Source organism: Notamacropus eugenii, chromosome 6 (assembly GCF_028372415.1).
Source record: "Notamacropus eugenii isolate mMacEug1 chromosome 6, mMacEug1.pri_v2, whole genome shotgun sequence".
In the NCBI taxonomy this organism is placed as follows: domain Eukaryota; kingdom Metazoa; phylum Chordata; class Mammalia; order Diprotodontia; family Macropodidae; genus Notamacropus; species Notamacropus eugenii.
Genome location: NC_092877.1, coordinates 387,137,817 through 387,161,809, shown reverse-complemented (window position 1 = coordinate 387,161,809; position 23,993 = coordinate 387,137,817). Strand labels below are relative to the sequence as shown.

The 23,993-nt window shown below is 41.6% G+C and overlaps 1 protein-coding gene across 14 annotated transcripts in view; it reads right to left on the bottom strand.

Annotated features, from left to right (window-relative positions):
* The window catches only part of DLG1 (discs large MAGUK scaffold protein 1), a 200,460-nt gene that overhangs the window by 114,469 nt on the left and 61,998 nt on the right, over positions 1-23,993 (bottom strand). For all 14 annotated transcript variants that reach the window (XM_072618953.1, XM_072618941.1, XM_072618945.1 and 11 more), the window contains exon 4: positions 16,881-17,045. In XM_072618953.1, the coding sequence (XP_072475054.1) occupies positions 16,881-17,045 (165 nt within the window). The remainder of the gene's footprint in view (positions 1-16,880; positions 17,046-23,993) is intronic.

The following is a 23,993-nucleotide window of genomic DNA, read 5'->3' as shown; positions in this document are numbered from 1 at the left end:
ATTTATAAAAGAGCCATTCCCCAATAGATAAAACTCAAAGGATATGAACAATTTTCAGAGAAGAAATCAAAGTTATCAATAGTCACATAAAAAATGCTCTAAATCACTACTGATTAGAGAAATGAAAATTAAAACAACTGTGAGGTACCATCTCACACATATCAAATTGCCTAACATGACAGGAAAAGGAAATGGCAAAAGCTAAAGGGGATATGGAAAGACAGGGACACTAATGCACTGTTAGTAGAGTTGTAAACTGATCCAACCTTTCTGGAGAGCAACTTGGAATGATGGCCAAAGAGCTATAAAACCTTGCAGCTCTTTTGACCCAGCAATACCACTACTATACTATATCCCAAAGAGATCAAAGAAAAAGGACAAGAATTCATATATACAAAAATACTTATAGCAACTCTTTCTGTGGTGACAAAAAAAAAAGAAAAGGAAAATTGAGGGGATTCCCATGAATTGGGGAACCACTGAATAAGTTGTGGTATATGACTGTGATGGAACACCATTGTGCTAGAAGAAATGATAAGCAGAATGGTTTCAGAAAAACCTGGGAAGACTTATGTGAACTGACACAAAGGGAGTGAGCAAAAGCAGAATAGCAAACGTAGCAAAAGGAATACTGTAATGATGATCAACTGTGAAAACCCCAGATACTCTGGTCAAGATAATGACTCAAAACAATTTCCAAAGGACTTATGACCAAAAAATGCCATCCATCTCCAGAGACTGAGCTCCAGACTGAAAGATATTTTTTCCCCCACTTTCTTTTATGTTTCTTGCTTTTTTGTTGTTTTTTTTTTTTGCACCATGGTTAATATGGAAATGTTTCACATGATTTCACATGCATAACTAGTGTATACTGATTGCCTTCTCAGTGGGTGGGGAAGGGGTGGGAGAGAAAATCTGAAATTCTATTTTTTTAAGAGAATGGCCCCCAAAATAATTTACTTCAGAGAATGTAATGCTAAAAAACAAATGTGGATGAATAAAGAAAAAATGAAAACCAAAGATTTGTGGGTAGTATGCAAATTGGTGGAAATATAACCACCATTTTCAGGCTGACACTGTAATTAAGTCAAAAGGTCAATGTGAGATTTTGTTCACGTATTTTCGGTTGGCGGGGGAAGATGACAAAAGCAGGACAGATTTCTACCAAAGTAAAAAGTACCAGAGACTGAGAGCTGTTCATCGAGTCCAACTCTAGAGAAAGAGGGAGGGATTTGCCCAGTCACAGAGGCAGTAAATTCTCTGACACCTAGTGTGGGGCTATTTCCTCTGCACTCCATTACTATGTTTCTTCTAGGTTACAGAGGTCTAAAAGTTAATTCTTCTTGACTTTTACTCTACAAGGAACAAGCACCTTCCTTCATTCCTTAGCCGGCTTTGCTGGATTTTCCTTTAACCCAAGGATCAAGACCCCTCAATGCAAAAAAACCACATAAACTACTTTCTATGCATGACTGACTTTAGAAAAAGTCAAAATCTGATTCAAGTTATTTGCATTTTATTACTTTTAAAGGATAATTCTCCTAACATCTGCCTTTCAGGCCTCATTAGGCCTGTCCCTGTTTTGGTGTCATTCTCTTTTCTGAGTTTCTGTCTGGGGTCCCCATCCCCAAGGTCCACAGTCCTCTCTGTCTCCCTATGCTGACTTGGGCTGGAAAAATTACTTAAACGGTAGTAGGAGGAAAGGGGAAGATGGAGGAATTAGAGCAAGGGTAGATTAAGGGAGAGATCAGTCCTAAGCAAACCAATGAAGGATATACAAAAATAGGCATAATTCTTTCTAAGACAGACAAAAATAGAGATCTGTGGGGAGCACCCATCATCTGAGGAATGATTGAACGTTACGGTGCATAAATATGACAGAAAACCACTGTGAGAAGGAGGGGTTTCAGAGAAATCTGGGAAGACTTGTATAAAACTGATGCAGAGTAAAAGGAACGAGCCAGGAGAAGAATTAATACAATGACGACAATACTGCAAAGATAAGCAATTTTGAAAGACTTTGGAACTCTGAAACAAAGCAATGCCCACAAGGACTAATAGGGAAGCCTGAACAAAGTGATATATGTCTCTGCATGTGCACCTATTTTGTCCCCAAGAGATGGCATTACAAACAGTTTAGAAAAAAACTACAAGGGATAACCATATTCTCCAAAATACTATCAAAAAATAGTTTATTTCAAACAACTCAAAGGTTTTCCCTCACATGGTAAAAAGATAAAATACAAAAAGAGTAAATGTGGAAGAGGCGGCTTCAGGAGAACAGGCTGCCCATAAGCTGCTGGTGGAACAGTGACACAGTCAAGTTGACGAAGAGGAAGGAAGGGAGCAGTGGTTAGGGTCCTGGCCTGGATCAAATAAAGCTGCATTTGTAAAGTGCTTATCTGCAGGCACTATCTTCCAAGTGCTTCTTTTCTTCCCCTCCCCTGGGAGACAGGAAGATCTGGATTAAAATCCTGTTGGAAGAGTCAACGAAGCTGCCCTGGCCTCTAGAAAATCCGAGGCTTCCAGCTCTCAATGGAGGATGTTCTGATCCCATTTAAAACTTACTGAGCTGTTCACAATGACTACTCAAAAGTTATTCAGCTTGGACACATCTGTGCTGCTACTAAGCATGTACTTCAACAAGGCCAAAGATGAGAGGGAAAGGTTGGGCCTCTTTAACAGTGGCCTCAGAATCCCTTTATACTCCTAAGATGGAGGACCCCAAAGAGCTTCTGTTTAGGTGATTAAAGCTGATTGTTTAAAGTAGCAACAACAAAGCCATTACAAAGCTAGCATAAATAACACATTTTATGAAAAACAGGTATTTCCAAAGCAAAAAAAGAGAGAAAATTGGTGTTGTTCTACTTCTATTTATTTACTGGGGGGAGTGTGGAAATAAAACCTCTTTAAAGTCTGAATTTTCAGAGTTCCTTTTGCATTTAGTCTGCTGTGACTGGCTGTTTTAATTAAATTATTTGAAGAAAACCCAACCCCAAAGAGGTATTAAGTGAGAAATGCAAGGAGTATATTAGTAGACAAACGTCTTAGAATTATTAGAAAAACAATTTTTACTTAGTCAACCCCTTGAAAGGGGAGCCTTGGGGATCCCCAGGAAATCCACTGATTTGTGCAAAAACCCAGCAGGAAAGTAGGTACCCACCAATTGAGGAAAACCGGTAGTAGATGAATCGGCTATTGCTGCGCCACAGTCAGTGCAAAAGACAAAACAGAGAAACAGGAAGACCGAAGTGAAGATGCTGATGAACCAAGGAAGAACCGATAACTAAAGAAAAAGGGCATTCCAAGCCTCTGGTCTGTGCCCAGTGCAGGGAGCCCCCAGATGCACAGGAGCGTGGCTCCCACGGCCTGCTGCAAGGTGTCAGGCAGCGGGTGGGAAGGAGGCACGCTAGTTCAGAGCTGGCCAATACTTGGGCTTCTTTCACTTATTTACAAAAAGGGAGATTTCTACTTTGACAAAAGGAGAGTCATATTGGAAACAGGGATTTTTTTGAAAAGTATCAATAACATTTTAAAGAGTATAAGTTGTATTCTGATGAGAGCTTTCATTAATGCAGTGACAAATTAAGATCCCAGAGGACTGAAGGGGAAATATGCTGCCGCCTCCTGCTGGAGAAGAGACAGATTTAAAATTCATAATGAGATAAACATTTCTGGACACAGGCACTGTGGAAACTGTTTTGTTGGAGGATTTCTGTTAGGAAAGTTTTCTTTTTTTGTTATTGTTTGATAGGGAGGATGATGGAAGGGGAAATAAATATTTGCAAAAATACATTAATTTTTAAAATAAAAAATTCTATAATTATAGATTGTAGCATTGTGGAAAACAAAAGGGAAATAAGCAAATAAAGCAATTAATGTGTCCATACCCTGTGACCAGGATTAGACTCCGAGGAGGTTGCTAATTAGAAAAAAGATCCCATGTACAGGAAAATATTTATAGCAGTAACTTTTGTGATAGCAGAAAACTGGAAATACATTTAATTGCAGAACGGCTAAAACCAACTGCATGAGATGAAAGAAACAGAATAAACACAGAGAAAGACGCTAACACTTAGATGACTGAGCTAATGAAAGTGAAGAGAACAGAGAACACAACAGACATCGTACATACAGTGCAAAATAAAAAGCACCACAAAAATCGGAAGAAGAAATGAAAGCAAGTACGGGAGAGTGGCAGAGCGGGCGGGTCCTCCGCTACGGAGGATGGGGTGGATGCTCATCAGTCTGGTTGGTGCTTTTTCTCCTCATGCTCTGTGGGAGGGGAAAGAAAAGGACACCTAAAAACCAACATACCAATAAAAGCTTATTTTTAAAAAAGAACCTGAGGGATCCGTGTGGACAGTGACTTTAACTGCTTACCCGATGCCCTGGGTTGGAGTCACCGCTTCAGACCCCAGACATTTCTCACCAATCTGCACCAGAGCTGACAGAGAGCCAAGCATATGTTCCAGACACAGACTCTCTTTCTGGTCAGATTCATCCCAAGCCATACTGAGGAGAGGCTTAGCAACTGCCAGCGAGAAGCCAATCAATCAATAAGCAATTCCTAAGTGCCTACTCGGAGAGGGAAATGGCAAACACTCCAGTATTTTGCAAAAGCAAACAAAATAAAAGCCAGTCAGGGTCCTAAAGAAAGACCTAGCCAGGGGTGGGGAAGAGGCAGCCTCAAGGCCACATGTGGCCTTCCAGGTCCTTGGGTGTGGCCTTTTGAAGGACTCCAAGTTTTACAGAAAAAATCCTGGATTTGTCAAAAGTCAAAGGGCCAGACCTGAGGCCCCAGAGGGTCCCATGTGGCCTTGAAGCTGCCGACTCCCCACCCCTGTGCTAGGCTCTGGGTAGAAAAAAGACAAAAACCAACACTGTCTCATTGTAGAATGGAAATAAGTCAATGCAAAATGCATACAGAGTAACTCCAAGGCTATCTGAGGGGTGGGAGGTGGTAGTAATTGCTGGGGACAAGGCTGGATTAGGGCAAACTGCATGGAGGAAGTGAACCTTGATCAAAGTTTGGGAGGCAGCTAGGAACTCTAAGAGGCAGAGGTCAGGAGGGAGACCATTCCAGGCATGGGGGTCAGTCTGGGGCAAAGATGTAGAGATGGGAGATGAAACAGTAGCAGGGAGCAGCCCTAAGGCCATAAGGCATCCATGACCTTAGTCTGGAAAAGCATTCAGTGTGCAACAGGAATGATGCAGCCAGAGTGGTGCTGGCCAGTGGGCAGAGGATGAACAGGACATGAGAGAGACATCCCAGGGAACCCAAAAATCAGGCAAAAAGGGAGGCCCAACTTTGCATGGCAGCATGGGAACAGAAAGGCGGGGATGGGAGTAAGAGATTACCATCTCTGTCTGCCTGTCTCACCGCTACTGCCCTTCCACTCAGATGTCATTTCCAGTTAAAATGAAAACTCTTCTTTGACCAAAAGAGAACTCATTCTCTTTACCCCCAAACACCCCACCTCCTACCTCCCTATTACCGTGGAGGGCAACACCATCACCTGGTCCCTCAGAGTCATCCTGGACTCCCCACTTTTTCTCACTCCCTATATCCACAATATGGTGCCAAAGCCTGTCAATGCCACCTCTGCAACAGCTGCAAGGGAAGGGGGAGGGGCCTGCCTGCCTGCCCCAAGTCTCTCCCCACTTCAATTCATTCTCCACTCAGATGTCAAACTGGTCCCCCTTAAACCCAGGTGTGACTACAGCATCTCTCCCTACTCGACTCCAGTGGTTCCCAAGAATATAAAATCCTGTTTGGCATTCCAAGTCCTTCATAACCTAGTCTGAGGCCCCCAACTCATCTATGCCTGTCCATCAAGTGCAACTTATGTCCAAGGCCTTGAAATTCACAAGCAGTTTATTCAGAAAAGGGAATAAAAATGGGAGCACAGAATGAAATGGAAATAGCATTTGAGAGGAGTTTGCCTAGTAAAGGGAGAAAAGATCTAGGTCAAAAGCCTAGGATCAAATAAAGGGCTTTTTGTTTGTTTTAAAGGGTGGCTGAGAAGAGGGTTGTGTGTGGATTGACGGTAAAAGGTTCTAAAACTGGAGGGGAAGGGAAGGAAGAAGCACTCATTAAGCGCCTGCTAGATGCCAGCAGCTGGGCTGAGTGCTTTCTAAGTGTAATCTCATTTGATCCGCACAACCACCCTGGGAGGGCACTGTTACTGGATTTTTTAACTAATATTTTAATTTTCCCCCAATGACATGTGAAAATAATTTTAGCATGCTTTTTTATTTTCAAATTTTGAGTTCCAAATCCCCTCCCTCCCTCCCTCCCTCTTCCCACCTCCACATTGAGAAGACAAGCAATTTGGCCCAGGACAGGTGTAGTCATGAAAAACACATTTCCATGTAAGTTATGCTGTGCAGAACAATTTGGAACACCCCAACAAAGAAAGTGAAAACATCTTCAATCTGCTCTTGGATCACTGTACTGCTGAGAAGAGCTGAGTTATTACACAAGGTTCTCCTGGTTCTGCTCACTTCACTCAGCAACAGTTCATGTAAATCTTCACAGGATTTTCTGAGAGCATTCCACTAGTCATTCCTTAGAGGACAACAGTACTCCATCATAATCACATACCGCAACTTGTTCAGCCCATCCCCTCCATTTCCGATTCTTTGCCACCACTAAAAGAGCTGCTAGAAATAGTTTTGTTTTCTCCTTCTTTGGGATACAGACCTAGTAGCAATACTGCTAGGTCAATGTGGTTTTATAGCTCTTGCAGCATAGTCCCAAATTGCTCTTCAGAATGGTTCAATCAGTATACAAGTTCACCAACAGTGCATTAAGTGCTGTTAATTTTTCCCACATCCTCTCCAACATTTATCATTTTCCTTTTCTGTCATATCAATCTAACAGGTATGTGATCGTAGCTGAGAATTGGTTTAATTTGCATTTCTCTGACCAACAGTGAGAGCATTTTTTCATATGACTACATATAGTTTTGATTACTTTGTCTGAAAACTGCCTGTTCATATCCTTTGACCATATATCAATTGAGGAATGGCCATTTTTTCTACAAACTTGACTCAGTTTTCTATATATGAAAAATAAAGTCTTTATTAGAGAAATGCTGTAAAAATTATTTTCACAGTAATGATTACTCTCTATTTTCCCTGTTTATCCTATTTTCTCCCTTCTTTCACCCTGTCCATTCTCAAGTGTTTTGCCCTCCCTTCTATCAGTTTCTCCCCTCCCTTCTCTTATCCCCTGCCCTACACCCGGCTGAGTGCATGTATTATTTTCTCTGAGTCACTTTCAGTGGGAGTGAGGGCCACATGCTCTTCCCTTCCATAGTAAAATCTCTTTCATGTTAGGTAATTCACCCCATTCTAGCTCTCCCCTTCTCTTAGAGTATTCTTCTTTCTCATGCCTTAATATTATTTTTTAAAGATAATCATCTCATCATATTCAACTCACACTCGTGTCCTCTATGTATACCCCTTCTAACTGCCCTAATAATGACAACGTTTTCAGGAGTTACAAGTACCATTTTCTCATGTAGGAATGTAAACAGTTTACTTAAAACTTTATTAAATCCCTTATGATTTCTCTTTCCTTTCTTTTCCTTTCTCCTTTACTCTTTTTTTAGCTTGAGTCTTGTATTTGAAAGTCAAAATTTCTATTCAGCTCTGGTGTTTTTGCTTAAGATCCTCTATTTCATTGAACATTCATTTTTCCCCCTGAAGAATTACACCCAGTTTTGCCAGGCATTCTTGGTTGTAATCCCAGCTCTTCTGCCCTTCGGAATGTCCTCTGATCCTTTAACGTGGAAGCTGTTAAACCTTGTGTTATCCTGACTGTGGCTCCGAGGTATCTGAATTGTTTCTTTTTGGCTGCTTACAATATTTTCTGCTTGGCCTGGGAACTCTGAAATTTCGCTATACTATTCCTGGGAGTTTTCGTTTTGGGATCTCTTTCAGGAGGTGATGCCTCTGGTTCTAGAATATCAGGACAGTTTTCCTTGATAATTTCTTGAAAGATAATGTCTAGGCTCTTTTTCTGATCATGGCTTTCAATTAGTCCAATAATTCTCACATGATCTCTCCTGGATCTATTTTCCACGTCAGTTATTTTTCCAATGAGCTATTTTACATTTTCTTCTATTTTTTTGAATTCATATGATTGTTTCTTGATGTCTCATGAAGTCATTAGCTTCCACTTTGCCCAATTCTAATTTCTGAGGAATTATTTTTTTCAATGAGCTTTTATACCTACTTTTCCATTTGGCTAATTCTTTTTCAAGGCATTCTTCTCCTCACTGGATTTGTGTGTTGTTGGGGGTGTAAGCTCAGTTTTCATGAGGACAGTCTGGGGCAGGTAAAGGTGAGGACTTCCAAACCTCAGAGTTCTCATGAGGCCCCCCCGGGAACAGCTGGGAATTGAGGCATGGAACACGGGCTATCTCGTGCATTTCCACCTCTTCTCAGTGGGAAACTTGCTGGGGAGAGCATCCCACCCTTGAGATTGGTCTGTGGTCTGAGCACACCTGTTGTTGATTAGCTAGGGGCTGAGAGCACGCATGGTATTCACGTGCAAACTATGCGGCAGGAGAGCTTAAGTAGGGACAGGAAAGCCTGAAGGCCCTCTTCTGGATGCGGAGTCCCCTCCAGGGGCTCTTCTTGCTGCAGGGTCCTTGGAGGGAAGAGGGTCCCTCCCCTCTTCCGCTCCCGTCCTCTTGCCCCTTGGGAGGAGGAGGATTCCTCTCACCTAAGGAAGAATTCACCCTGCACATGTAACCAAGACCCTGAATAAAGCCTAACCCTTGTTCGACTCTGGAAAGTCTCTTCTCTCAATACGTTTATCCGGTTGGCCGCCGAAGACCAGTGAAAAGGTAAGACTCGGGTAGCCCATCAGCCTCTAGGCTGAACAGTGTGTCTTTTGCCATTTGGTCTAATTCTATCTGTAAGGTATTGCTTTCTTCAGTACTTTGTGTGCCTCCGTTACCAAGCTACTGATTCTTTCTTCACGATTAGACTGTGGCAGTATCAGTCCTTTCCCAATTTTTCCTTTATCTCTCTTAACTTTCTGAGCTCCTTTCTGAGCTCTTCCATGGCCTGGGGACAATTCAAATTTTTCTTTGAGGCTTTGGACATCATAGTTTTGACTCTGTTGACTTCTTCTGAGTTTCTGCTTCAATCTTCCTTGTCACCACAGTGACTTTCTATAGTAAGGAACCTTTTCTGCTGTTTGCTCATTTTCTAGCCTATTTCCTTTTTTTTTTTTAATGGGCAGCTTTATTTAATTTATTTTAATTTTTTGAAATACAGCATCCAGAATTTTTTTTACTTCACCACAACACAAATAGAGAATAGAAAAAAGAAATAAAAACATACCATAAACTTAAATATTAGAAGTTAAATATGAAGTTCTAGCTGATTTCTTGAGGTAGATACTATTATGATCCCCATTTTTACAGTTAAGAACACTGAGACAGATGGAGGTAAAGTCCACATGTCCAGAGTTACACAGCTAATAAGTATCTAAGGCTGAATTTGAATTCAAGGTTCTACCAACTATACCAGATAGTTATAACCACATAGTGCTGCTAGAAGGATCATCTCTTCATCAGGTTAGAGAAAGGATGGAAGAATGGGGTATGATTTGCCCCCCTTAGATGTCGAACAGGAGAATGAAAGATCACTGCAAATGGCCTCTACTTTCTCCATCAAAGATATGCTCAAATCTTTGGCTGAGAAGGTTGGTGGAAGAGAAGGGCTCCTTATTCCCAGTTTCTCTCCTCTCTATTTCCTCCTTCACATCACTACCAAAATAACTTGCCAAAAAACACAGATCTGATCATGTCAAAAATATTTTGTTCAAAATACCTGCAGCTTTTAGGATAAAACAATTATCTCAACGTGGTATTCAAGGAGGTACACAGTAATCTCAATCCAACTTCCCTATCTCACCTTATTTCATATGACCAGTTGTTCCCAAAACATTATCCCCCACCTTGGGGGACATTCCCTGGGCATGGAATGCACTCCTTCCAGGAAGCTCCCCCCAGGCTTCAGCACCTTCAAAAGGCTCAGCTGGCTTTCTCTCCCTCCTCAAATTATCTTAGATTAACTGACAGGTTCAAAGACCACCCAGTTCAACAGTCTCCCTCATTGTATGGAAAAGGAAACTGAGTTCCCCAGAGGTTGGATGATTTATCAAAGATCACAGGAAGGATTCAAAGGATGCTCAAAGCAATGCTCTTTCCATAGCAATAATGAAAGGGCATTGTTAGGTATTTCCTGTGTGCCAGGAACTCTGTTAAGTGTTGAGGATGCAAGTAAACAAGGCAGTCTCTGCCCTAAAGGAGCTAACAAGGCTAGTGGGACTGGTGGCTAGGGAACACAGGGTAGAAAGAAGATTTGGGAGGGGAAATCAGGGAGGGGGATGCAGAAGCAAGGCAGATCGTGGAAAAATCTACAAGGGGATTGGCAACCCAAGCCCAGAACCGGCAGTGGGTATATATGAGAGCTTCAGACAGCAGCAGCATAGAGCTTGCTTGAGGATGGGTAGCACAGATGCATTTACACTATAGGCCAAGCAAAGAGTCTTAGACAGAACCAGCACTCAATCATTATGTGGTGACGGGTTTTTTTAAAGATGAAGTCTTAAATAGAATTGCACCAATTCGTAATTCCCTACAAATGAGTCTGGTTAAGTGGAGACTGAAGACAACTCAAGCTACTCACCAATGTGTGCTGCTGAAATTATGACCTAGGATTTCTCTGGCTGATGGAATACAGTGGCTATTTTTTTTAAAAGTAATATTTAACCCTTAACAAAGAAAACAATTCAGTGCCAGTAATCACCCAGGCAGTCCATAAAGTCCCCTTTTGTGGTATTGCCACCTAGTGGCCACACCATCCTTTAGTACAACACACAGTACTCAAAGCCATTCTAAAAGTAAATAACACCCTATTTGGAGTGCAAATTTCAAAGGCCCCCAGAATTTCAGAGTTAGATAGATAAAACCTCAGTAGCCATTTACTCCAACTGAAATGTGAAAAAGCAACCACTATGACATATCTAACATGTGACTGACCCCCCCTGACTTCTCCTACTTGAGGAAGGCCTTCAAAGAGGGGGAACTCTACCCTTCCCAAGGCACTCCATTCCAGGTCTGAAAGGCTCTAATTCTTATATCAAGCCTCAATTTACCTCTCTGGAACTTCCACCCACTGAGCATAGTCTTGTCCTCTGAAGCTCTACATGACAAAGCTAATCCCTCTTTCATACGACAGGGATACCGATACCTGAAGACAGTTCTACCCACTGCCACGGCCTCCTCTGCCAGTCCTCATCAGATGGTCTCATCTTTTCCAGGTCCCTCAGTCAACCTCATGGGACATGACCCTCACTACCCTCTCAGTGCCCTCCTTTGTACACTCAAGCCTGCCAATGTTCTGACCAAAATATGGCCTGAAGAACCTAATACAGTTCTTCAGATGTCAGCTCCTTGACTGTGGAAAATGCCAGCCCTGCAGCTCCCTCCCTCCCTTTCAGACAAGCTTCTATCCATGTACCTACACCCATCTCACCCTGTCCAGGGGAGGCTGGCTTTCTGAGCCCAAGGATCACTAGGCTCTCTCACTCACTTCACCGCAACCCCAGGTTTCAAGCAGACAAGAGCTTAGTGAATCCAGCCATGCCATGTACTCCATGGCATCCAAATGTATGTGTTTTAAAAACTGTTCTTCTTCAGGTTCTAAGTATCGTGGTTTCTGTTCACGGATGATGGTCTGGGATGTCGGCTTGGTGGTTAAAAATAACAGCGGCAGCTACCACTTAGAGAGTGCAGCGTATTAAGCACTTGACGAGTATTATCTCATTTGATCCTCAGACCAATCTTGAGAAGTTATATAAAAGAGGGTCCCTGGATAGACAGTATAAAGAAGGCTTCCTCTCCAGGGGCCTCTGTTTAACCCAGACAAGATGCGTGATGATGACGATGATGCTGTGTGCCAGGCACTGTGCCATGTGCCTTCCGATTATTATCTCGCTTGATCCTTGACAATAACCTGGGAGGTGGGTGTCATTATTATCCTCATTTTACTGATGATGAAACTGAGGTAAACAGAAGTGACATGACTTACCCAGGGTCACACAACTAAGCCTGAGGCTGGATTTGAACTCAGGCCAAACTCTCCAGCCACTGCACCACACTGTACGATCTACAAGCACATCAAATGGGATACAGTCTTGAAGTGGCAGGTTTTAAAAGACCACTTAACTCACTAGCTGTGGATCCATAGGCATGTACTTTAGTTTCTAGAAGCCCCAATTTTAAGAGTCAGATGATTACAGCTGGAGGACTGAGCTCATGGGGCTCCTGTGACCCTCCCAGAAGAGAATGTAGGCTAGGTTCTTTGCCAAGTCCTAAAGCAGGACAGAAATGCCAGCTTCTGGTGAGAATGAGAATTGGTGAGACTGGCTACCAGCCCCAACTCTGCAGAAAGTGGCTTAGTTTCATCATCCTCATCTATAAAAGGAGGGGAGAGAACGAGATTATCTGTGGTCTCTTCCATCTTGTCGGAGGGTCTACATCATGTGTGTCAGAGTTCTGCTACTCTGGTACAGACAAGAAAGGCAAAGAAGCCAAACTCCCAATAAGAGGATCATGTATGCCATCAACAGACACATAAAGCAAGGCGCTATGTCATGCGAATTCTATTGTCTCACTATCACAAAAATCCCTTCAATGGTCCAGTGAAAGAAGACTGGCCTCAGAGTCACAGATACATTAGATCAAGTCACTCAACAGTTATAGTCATAGTCTACGTCAGCAAAGGCAAATGGAAAACCATGTTGCCACATGGTAATGAAGCCACAGATTCTGGAAAAGTTCTGTTGATTTTACTTATGGACCACTCAGCTAACAAGCACTGATGAAGCTGTGTGCCAGCTGGGGGTACAAAGAAAAGCAAGAACGGTCCCTGCCCTCAATGAGCTCCCAGTCTACTGGAGGGGTAACACACAAACAAGCCATGCAGATAAACAGGTCGCCCCAGCAGTCGGGGGACCCGTACAGGTTTCTTATAGAAGGTGGGACTGAAGTGAGCTGGAATTCTGCGGGGAGGACAGCCAGTGAGAAGGAGGCCGTGGCATCAGGGAATGTGCCTGGAAGAGATCACAGAGGACAAGGAGGGGAGGAAGGCAGGAAGGGTGAGACAAGAGACAACACTGGACTGGAAATGCAAACACAAAGACGTGAAAGATCATCAAAAACAAGAGGAGCAAAAACCAACATTAAAAGAAAAGTCCACTCACTATGCAAGTAAAACATGGATCTCAAACACAGGACATACAGACTCAAGCTAAGGCCCAGAGGCCTCCTGGAAGAACACAAGCTACTGAAACATCGCAACCACTCAGTCAACATTTATTGAGCACCTTCTAGTGACAGACATAATAATGATACAAAAAAAGAGGCACAAGACAGTCCTTGCCCTCAAGGATCTCACAATCTAATGGATGAGACAAGAAGCAAACAGATAGGTACAAACAAGCTACATGCAGAATATACAAAAACTCAAAAAATTAAAGAGGGATAAACAAGGAAACTACGTTATTATGAAAGAAACCACAGATAACAAATCATTATCAGTAATAACCTTACATGATCAAATGCCTTAGCCTCCAAATTCCTAAAGGAAACATCTGCGCTTCAGGAAGATACAGACGATAACACAACAATGTCACAAAGAAGACTTTAACATCCTTCTATCAGTTCTGGATAAATCTCACAGAAAGATGCACAAATGAGGAAATATAGAACTGAACAAATAACCAGAGAAAGGAGAGTTAAAAGGCAGAAGGAAAAGACTTCTCTGCTCCACATGGAACTTGTACAATGACTGACCACGTACTTATGGAGGGCGTAGAAACACAGCAAAAAAGTATAAACAGATGTAAATAATCAATGCATCTTCTGAAGGGCACAACGAAATAAAATCAGGAACTGCTTCAGGAAGGACACACAAAGAGACCCAAATGGAGACTTAACAGTGTGAAACGAGTGGAATGAAGAACAAATCAAAGCAACAATTAATCTCCATGTAAAAGAACGATAATATGAAACAACACGCCAAGATTTCTGAGAAGCAGAATTCACGGGGAACTGAGAAAGAGAAGATTAGCATTTTAAAAAAATGAAAGCATTACAAATAAACAAACTTCAAATAAGAACCAAAGAGAACAAAAAACAAAAAATAAGAACAAAAATTAGACAACAAATAGTAAATAAAAGAAATAAAAATGATAAATATAAATTAGAAGCTGTTTTTTTGGAAAGACTCATGATAAACCTTTAGCTAATCTGACTTAAAACTGAGTAGAATATCAAATCAATAAAAGAGCAAAGAAAGGTAGAACTACAGAAAATCTAAAGAAATAAAAACAATAATCAGATCATGCACAATTATCTGCTAACAAAACTGAGAACACAAACAAGTAGAGGAACACCACAAAATATCCCTATAACAGAAAAGGAAATGGACTGACCTATAAAGGGACTGCGGGGGCCTGGAAGAAACCCCCTGAACCTGACAGGTTCACAGGCAAATTCTAGCAAACTTCTGAAGAACAATTAGTAGGCAAGACTTCAGAAATTATTCTCAAAAACTGCAGGGAAAAAAGAACCTTGCCAGAATCCTTTTATGAGACAAAAACAAACATTCACTACCCAAACCAAGGAAAGAAAATTACAGACCAAGATCATTCATGAAGACTGACTCAAAAATTGAAAAATAAATCCTATCCAATAGATTATAGGAATTTATCCAAGAAATTATTCATTATAATCGAGCAGCATTTATATACCAAGGATGCAAGGATGATTCAACATTAGGAAAAGAATCAATATAATTAATCACTTTAAAATCCAAAACTATATGATCCATCAACAGATACAGCAAAAGTCTTTGACAAAGAGTATCTCCCTTTTATACTAAAACCCTACAAACTATAGGCACAGATGGACCTTTTTTGAAGTATCGTAAAAAAACGCCTATCTAAAACCAAAAGCAAACATTATACGCAATCAGGACATTTAATCAATACATGAGTGAAGCAAGGACGCCCATTATTATTTGATACAGTACTAGAAATGTTATCAATAGCAGTAAGACATGAGAAAGGAATTCAAAGAAAGGTAAACAGGAAGGTAAAATTATCCCTGTTTGCTTGCGATAGGATGGCTTACTTGGAAAACCCCAGGAAATCAGTAAAGGCACTGAGATAATTGATAGCTTCAGCAAAGTTATCGGCTACAAAATAAACCCTTGAAAATCAACAGCATGTCTATGTGACAAAAGAAAAAAAGGCAAGAAGCAGCAAGAGAAAGGAAGATCCCATTCCAAATACCTACTAAAGGCTTGAATATCTGGGGATCAGCTTCCCAAGGGACATAAAAGACTTGTACAGATCCACTCACCTAAATAGCCAGAGGAATGTTCAGTGCTCGTGGCGAGACCAGGCCAATATAACAACAATGACAATACTACCAATATTAATTCACACTTCAACGCTAGGCTAATCAAATGACCATGATACACTTTGCAGAGCTTAATAAAATTCCTTTGGAAAAACAGAAGGTCCAGGATTATCAAAGGAAATCATGAAAAGAAGTAAAGACTAACAGATCTCAAACCCTATAATAAAGTGGCAGTCATCAAAACCATCTAGAACGGGTTGAAGAACAGAAAGATAAATCAATGGAACAGAACAGATATGGAAGGTATGGAAACAAGAGAACTTAATAACCCAGTGTTGGACAAAATGGAAAATGGGAGTTAGCTGGGATGAATTCTCCTTGGGGGAACTAGGAAGTGGAACAACCACTTTGGAAAGCAATTTGGAATTATGCAAATCAAGTGACTAAGATGTCCATACCCTCTGAACCAGAGACTCCTTTCCTGGGTTTATAGCCCAGTAAGAAAATCAGTAAGAAAAAAGTCCCCATATAATGCAAAATATTCATAGCAGGATTTTTTGTGACAGCTAAAAAATAGTAAATGTCCATCAATGACAAATTTTGGTCCATGAATGTAAAGGAATATTACCATGCTATGAGAAATGATGCATGTGATGGACACAGAGAGGCATGGAAAGACATCTGAACTGATGAAGAGTGAAGAAAGTAGAACCGAGACAACGAGAGAATCACGATCAAAGGTAAATGGGACAAAATTGTGGGACTCAGATGAAGAGATAGGAGGGAATGCAAGGTGGCCCATAGGAGCTACATATGGCACATGTTTGTGAATTTTTTTGTTTGTTTGTTTGTGAATTTTTTTAAAAAATCCTTTGTCACATGGGATGGCTCTCGGGGAGAGACACATGGGAAACCATGGTGATGTAAAAAACAGAAATCATAAATGGAAAATTATTTTTAAAAAATGCCATCTTTTCTGGCAAGTAGATAGCACAGTGAATATATAGCACTAGCCCTGGAAGCAGGAAGCCCTGAGTTCAAATCCATCCTCAAACACTTACTAGCCACCAAATGCCTCAAAAAAACCCCAAACAAACCCAAAAACATCTTTTCAAGATGAATTGAGGTGAGAAGGTAACACAAGAGAGTGAGATCCATTATTTTAAAATACCAACATCAATTGCCATAGACCAAACACAACAGTCATGGTATTTCAAAATAAGTGACATTTTAGAATATTTAGAAGCTAATTTAGTTTCTTTGAACATGAGAGACTTGAAATTCCCCTGAAGTTTCAGCAAAAATCCGCCAAGGGCAGTTCACTGGCTCCGATGCCTAACTCTACTCCTTTTCTAAAAGCGATGTTAGTGCAAAAGCAATAAAGCATGGAAGAAAAGATGAACATGCATTAACACACCCTACCTTCACTGGTGAAATGTGAGCGTGGGAAACAAATCCATGGACATTCTCTATCTCAGAAAGATTCTTCTCTGAGACATGAACCAGTTCAGGACCTGTCACCTCACTGATAACGTTGGGAGAACTGTGTTCTTGTGGAGGAGTATCTTCATCTTGATATCGGTATTTCTGCAAAATAAAAAACAGAAAGAAACCTTTGAAACATCGACCGTCTTGGGGTGGGGGGACTGCCATTCAGAATGAATCAGTGTGAACCTCAGAAGTCCTCCATCTAGTCTCAGCGAGGTTTGTAAGGCTGCCCAGGTGGGGAGCACCTGAATGCAGGCCCTCTGGATTCCACTGCACATGTTCAATGGAAAGCACATTCTTGATTGCAGACAGCTAGCCCACAGACAAGACATAACCCAGAGGCACCCTAGGCACATAGACACAATGTCTACTTTAAGGCAGTGCTCTAATATTTTGAGATCTGGAGTTGGTACTGATTCAGTCTCCGGTGAGTATATCTTCCTGTTTTACATTGCCATTCATATGATAACAGATAAAATGGTCTGTCCTGCTGTACCCATAAAGGAATCTTACTACATCTGGACAACTGCAGAGGAATCACCTGCTGAAAGGGGGCCTTTAGGCAGTGTTTTCACTTGGCCAAACCAAGTGTGAACTTTCTGGTCAACAAGTCAGGACCAGCATGACAGGGCATCATCCTATGTTCACCCTTCAACTATCTGTGCACCTGCAAAGAGGCAGTGGTCTGATTTTCATTTTATTCCATTAGCCATTATGGTATGCTGTGCACTGTGTGGGAAAGAGACAAAAAGGAGACAGGCCCTGCTTCCAGGAGAGTACAGTCTACCAGACAGATACATGAATCCATGCAAGAGAAGAAAACATCTATGCAAAATCACCTCAAAAGCCTTAAGAGTACCAACAGACTAGTGTTCGTGCTCGCTGGGTTCTGTCACTACTTATGATGCAATATATCAAGCCAGTATCAGTCTGTTTAGACAGAAAAGGTCAATAAGATAAATCTATCCCTGAAGTCCAAGGATTACTGATGATGATGGAGCAGTATGGCACCACGTGAGGGTGAGGGGTGCTGCCTGCATGAATGAGCAGGCATTCTTCTCCCTCCCCACGGACCCAAATATCCGCTCTCCCAGCTCTGTCTCTCAAGAATGGTCTTGGTGCATTTGCAGGTGTCCTACTTCCAGCTTCATCATAAATGACCTCAGGACAATTAGCTCAGTCAGTGTGACACAAAGAATTCTGTAAATTCTCTTTTATTTCTTCCCTCCATTACTTCTCTCTTTTAGGAAATGGTAGCAATCTTGACAATGACTACATTTTTATCCATGATTCAGGGAACACAGCTTGTTTAGGTCAGTTGCCCTATCTTCTCAACTGGATCCTTTTTTATTTAGTACTAACCACAAGTTCTGCTTTAACAAGGTGATGGAGCAACACAGTCTAAGAGAGCTGCCAGGGAAGAACTCCAATGAAGGCAACCAGTTACCTCCTGTGTGCAAAAATAGAGTCAATTCCCTTTTATCTTTAACGTTGGCAGCATTTCCAGGGCACCATTTTGACGGGAATCCCTTCCTGGAGAAAATATTCTTGACATCTAGGCATAAAGGCTACATTCATTCATGAAGAATTCTGAATCTACCTACATTTTATATGCCAGTCAGACACAAAACTGCCCCTGCCTTCAAGATTATATTCTATTGGAGAGATGTAACATACATAAAACTAATGAAAAGACCAAGTGGATGATCAGAGCCTTAGGACTGGAAGTGCCTTCACAGCTCATGGAGCCCAAACCCCTCCTTTTACAGATGGAAAAACTGAAGCCCATGAAAGTCAAAGTGGCATGTACAAAAAGCATCAGAGGTGGGACCAGAACTCAAGTCTTCTGACCCCAAAGCCAGTGCTTGAACGCTACCTCATCCTGCATGCAACAGTCAGCAAGTATCTAAGTATTTACTCTGCGAAGCATCACATCCTGAGCAATGGGATATAAGGTCAAAAGCCACAGTCAAACCTGTTCCATCAGGGAGAACATGTATATACACACATACACACAGAGACATGTGTACACACATACTGCACACATGCATGCATGCCACACACATATAGACATACCACATATACATACCACACATGCATGCATACTACACACATACATATATACATACCACATATATACATATATATATACATCCTACTCACACACAGGCCTTGGTCTAAAGAGATCAAGGTCTCCCATTGCATCCTGGGCCATCTCAAGATGGCTGAGAAAGTGAGGCTGGTGCCCTGCACAGCCCTCCTTCTCTCAAAACAAAGTCAAGTGCAAGCCATGTCATCATTCCTCTGATGGCATGGTCTTCTTCGACAACAAAGGACGAGCACAACACCACAAACATATATACATACTATACACACACACACACACAGAGGGGAACAAATGAAGTACATACATGTAAATTAAAGGTCCATCAAATAGGTGAAAGCAAGGTGGTGAAGATCAGAGAGAAGTTCAGCCAAGCACTTCTCCCCAAAAGATCTAGACAATGCCCCAGAATGGATCCTAATGGAGAATTTTTCCAGCCCAGAGTGGCATGAGGAAATAGAAGGGGATTACTACTTGTGGAGAACTCTTAACAGAAAGAGGGGCTCTGAACCAGGGTCTAGAACCCCACAGGTCATGCCTAGACTGGGGAATCATGCCAGCAACAAGTGAGAGTTTTGTCACCTAATAGCCAGTTCTGGATCTTAGATACAGGCCTGAAGAGGGCACCTACCTCTAACGTGGTCATTCTGAGTAAGGAGCCCGATGCACTGAGAAGAAAGCAAGTTCAGAAGCCAGCAGCAGTGGTATGGCTCAGAACCAGGGAGGAGACTGGAGTATCAGTCCCAGCTTCTCACACGGTCTGAAGCTGTCAGAGGAGTAACCAAGGCAGGAATCCCAGGTCCTCCAAAGCAGACTGAAAATGGCTGAATCGAGCATCAGTCAATTGTTCTGGAAGATTTTGCCCAAACCTAAGGTGGGAGCCTGCTGAGCTGTGCCCTGGACATGGGGCACATACAGGGTAGCGACCCACAGTTTAAAAGGTGCTGCTACAAAAACAAAAGCCTGAGATGTGTGTAAGATTCTGGAACAACATGGCACTTAATAACCCAAGAAAGGAGTAACAGGACCAAGCAGGACTTTCCCTGTTCAGCCTTAACATCAAGTCATGAAAAAGCTGGAAGAACAAACAACCGAAAGAAAAGAAGAACCCCCATCAAAAGTCACTGGGGGAACAAGGATGTCCAAGACACAAACTCAAAAGAGAATAACTCTAAAACATTAACAAGCAAAGTCTCAATGGAAAAAAACAGCTTTGAATCCCGGGAAAAATGAAACAAGAGTTTTAAAATATTTTTTAATGCTTTTATAAATGAAATGAAGAGTGCCTGAAGAAAAAAATGGGAGAAGAAAGAAATGGAAAAGAAAATCCTGGCACAAGAGGTGAAAAACTCTGTGCAAGGAACTCCCTGAAAATGAAAATGGACCAAGGAGAAGGCAGTGAGTTCGTGAGGAGTCATTATTAAGAAGAAATATTAAGACAGAGTCAAAAGGCTGAAAAATGAATAGAAGACAACGTAAGGTATCTCATAGCAAAAAGAACTGACGTGGAAGACAGATCAAAGAGGAAAAAAAATTGTAAGAAACTAGACATCATATTTCAAAACATCCTAAAGAAAACTTACCAGATATCTTAGTGGGCAAAGTAGAAATAGAAAGAATCCATCAGTCACCTCAAAGAAATCCCAAAATGAAAACTCATAGGATCATCATAGCCAAAATCCAGAGTTTCTAGGTCTTACAAGCAGCCAGAAAAAAGAATTCCAGTACTAACTAGTCACCATTAGTATTATATATGATTTAACAGCCACCACTATGAAGTAGCAGAGAGCTTGGAATAGGATATTCCAGAAGGCAAAGAATATGGGCTTAAAGCCAAGATACCCAGAAAAAGTGAGAACAATACTTTGGGAGGGTAGGGGAGAGAAATGAACCTTTAATGACAGAGAAGACTTCCAAGCATTCTAGATGAAAAGGCCAGAGCTGTAGAGAAACTCTGAAATACAAACAAGAGAGTGGAGAGGACCAGAAGAAGGTCAACATGAATAAATAATAATAAAGGACCCACAAGGACAAACTGCTCACACTCCAATAGGGGGAGATAAGAAATGTCTCCTCTGATCCCTATCATTGTCAGGCTTTACAGAGGGAGTCCTTTCTTATGTCTTGATGAATTTAAGAAAAGAATGTAAAGAGCAGGAAAGCACACCAGGAGGCACAGGGGGGCAGTGGCGGTGGTTATGGGGAAATTATCTCAAACAATCAGGGTGCAAAAGGAGACGTATACAAACAAGAAGGATGGGTTCCAGGGAGCAGCTGCCACTTGAACCTCACTGTCATATGAATTAGACAAAAGATTTAAGAATACACACTCACATACACACATCCAGAAATACATTTCACTCAACAGGAAAGAGGAAAGGAAAGGGAGAATTAGAGAGAGGGAAGATTAAAGAACAGGTTGGTCCTAATCAAAAAACAAATTCTAAGGATGTACAGAAATATTTGGAGCTCTTTTGAGGTGGCAAAGAATGGGAATCTGAAGGGGCACCATACCCATAAACTAGGGAATGGCAGATGAATGTGATGCAGTACTTGTGGTGGCGATCTCTATTCAGCATAATGATCAACCAGGATTCCAGGACTACTGAGGAAAGTTACCACCCAACTACCAACAGACGGTCAAAGACACAGAGCACGGAAAGACAAACATTGTTTGAGTACAGAGGCAGTATGAAAATGTTTTGACTAAATGTGTGTAAGGGGTTTTGTTTTTCTTGTATTCTCAAAGGGGTTAGGGGCAGCTAGGTGGTGCAGTGGATAGAGCATCTCCTGACCAGTCAGGAGGACCTGAACACTTGACACTCACTAGCTGTGTGACCTTGGGCAAGTCACTTAACCCCAACTGCCTCATCCTGGATCATCTCCAGTCATCCTGACGAATATCTGGTCACTGCATTCAGACGGCTCTGGAGGAGAAGTGAGGCTGGTGACCTGCACAGCCCACCCTCACTCAAAACAAAGTCAAGTGCAAGTCATGTCATTATTTCTCTGATGGCATGGTCTTCTTCAGCAACAAAGGATGAACATACACATGAATTCTCAAAGGGGTGACTGGGTGGGAGGGAGAAAATACGTATTTTTGCTGATTTAAAAATCAAACAATTTTTGAAGTACATCAAATGAGAACAACGTGATGTGAGGATAAGGGAGAGCAGGAAAACCATCTTCTCCAATTCTCGTCACCCTCGCTCACCACTCTCACAGTGATGTCACCAAGTCTGAAAGTGCATCAGGATTTGATTTCATAGATCTTCTTGAGTTCTTCAGAGACATTTCTCTAACTCCTTAACTTCTGTAACAGCTATTGGCCCAGAAGCTGCCAGGATTTTTATCATGGTCTTCTTGAAAATGCTTCCCACAGACAGCTGGAGCACTAATTCATTGTTGGTGGAGCTGTGAGCTGATCCAACCATTCTGGAGAGCAATTTGGAACTATGCCCAAAAGGCTACAAAAATGTGCACACCCTTTGACCCAGCAATATCTCTTTTAGGACTGTATCCCAAAGAGATCATAAAAATGGGAAAAGGACCCACATGAACAAAAATATTTATAGCAAAAATATTTCCTTTTTGGAAAGATTTATATGAACTGATTCTGAGTAAAATAAGCAGAATCAGGAGAACATTGTACATAGTAACAGCCACAGTGTGCGAGGACTGTTTCTGATAGACTTAGCCCTTCACACCAACGCAAGGACCTAAAACATTCCCAAAGGACTCTTGAGGCAAAATGCCGTCCACATCCAGAGAAAGAATATGGAACTGGAACGCAGAATGAAGCAGACCATTTTCTCCTGTGTTATGTTTTGGTTTGGTTTGGTTTTACTCATGGTTTCTCCCATTTTGTTTTAATTCTTCTATGCAACATGACTAATGTGAAAATGTGTTTAGTAAGAATGTAAGTGTAGCACCCATATAAGACTGCAAGCTGTCTTGGGGAGCGAGAGGAAAAGGAGGGGGAGAAAATTTAAGACTTACGGAAACGATTCTTGAAAACTGAAAACAAATAAATTAAGATTTTTTTAAAAGAAAAAAAAAAAAGAAAGAAATGACCAACAGTCAGACTTCAGAAAAACCTGGAAAAACTTCTATGAACTGATTCTGAGTGAAATGAGCAGAACCAGGAGAACATTATACACAGTAACAGATACAGTGTGCGAGGACTGTTTCTGACAGACTTAGCCATTCACAGCAATGCAAGGACCTAAAACATTCCCAAAGGACTCTGGAGGCAAAATGCCGTCCACATCCAGAGAAAGAATTATGGAATCAGAATGCAGAATGAAGCAGACTATTATCTCTTGTGCTGTATTGTGGTTCAGTTTTTCTCATGGTTTCTCCCATTGGTTTTAATTCTTCTATGCAGCATGACTAATGTGAAAATGTGTTTAATAAGACTGCAAGCCATCTCGGGGAGGAAGAGGAGAAGGAGAAGGAGAAAACTTAAAACTCATGGAAGTGATTGCTGGAAACTGAAAACAAACAAATTAAATTAAAAAGAAAAAAGGTTCCCCCCCCAAGCATTCCAAGGCAAGCAACCATCTCGTGACGCGATGTTTCTTTGTGACTTTGGCTGGACAATACTCCAACAAGGAGAATCTGGGAAACACTCTCCACTACAACTTCCTTTGTGCTAGTAATTCCACTGATAGTTCAAGTGTCCAGATGGACACAATTCAGGGCCTCCAGGAGGCCCAATTCCACTCCTTTGTCAATGAAGATCTCATATCTGGCATGCTAAAAGTAAAGTCCAGTTTGACAGAAATCCTAGAAACTAGGAAATTCTTCTTGCTCTCTTTCCCAGGAGCCATTCTAGCTTTGTTGTTGAAGGTACTCACCTGGGCTTTATCCAAGTGCACAACCTGGAGGTGCTTCAATGCCTTGCCAGCACATTCCAATGTGATAGAGTGTGAACTTCACTG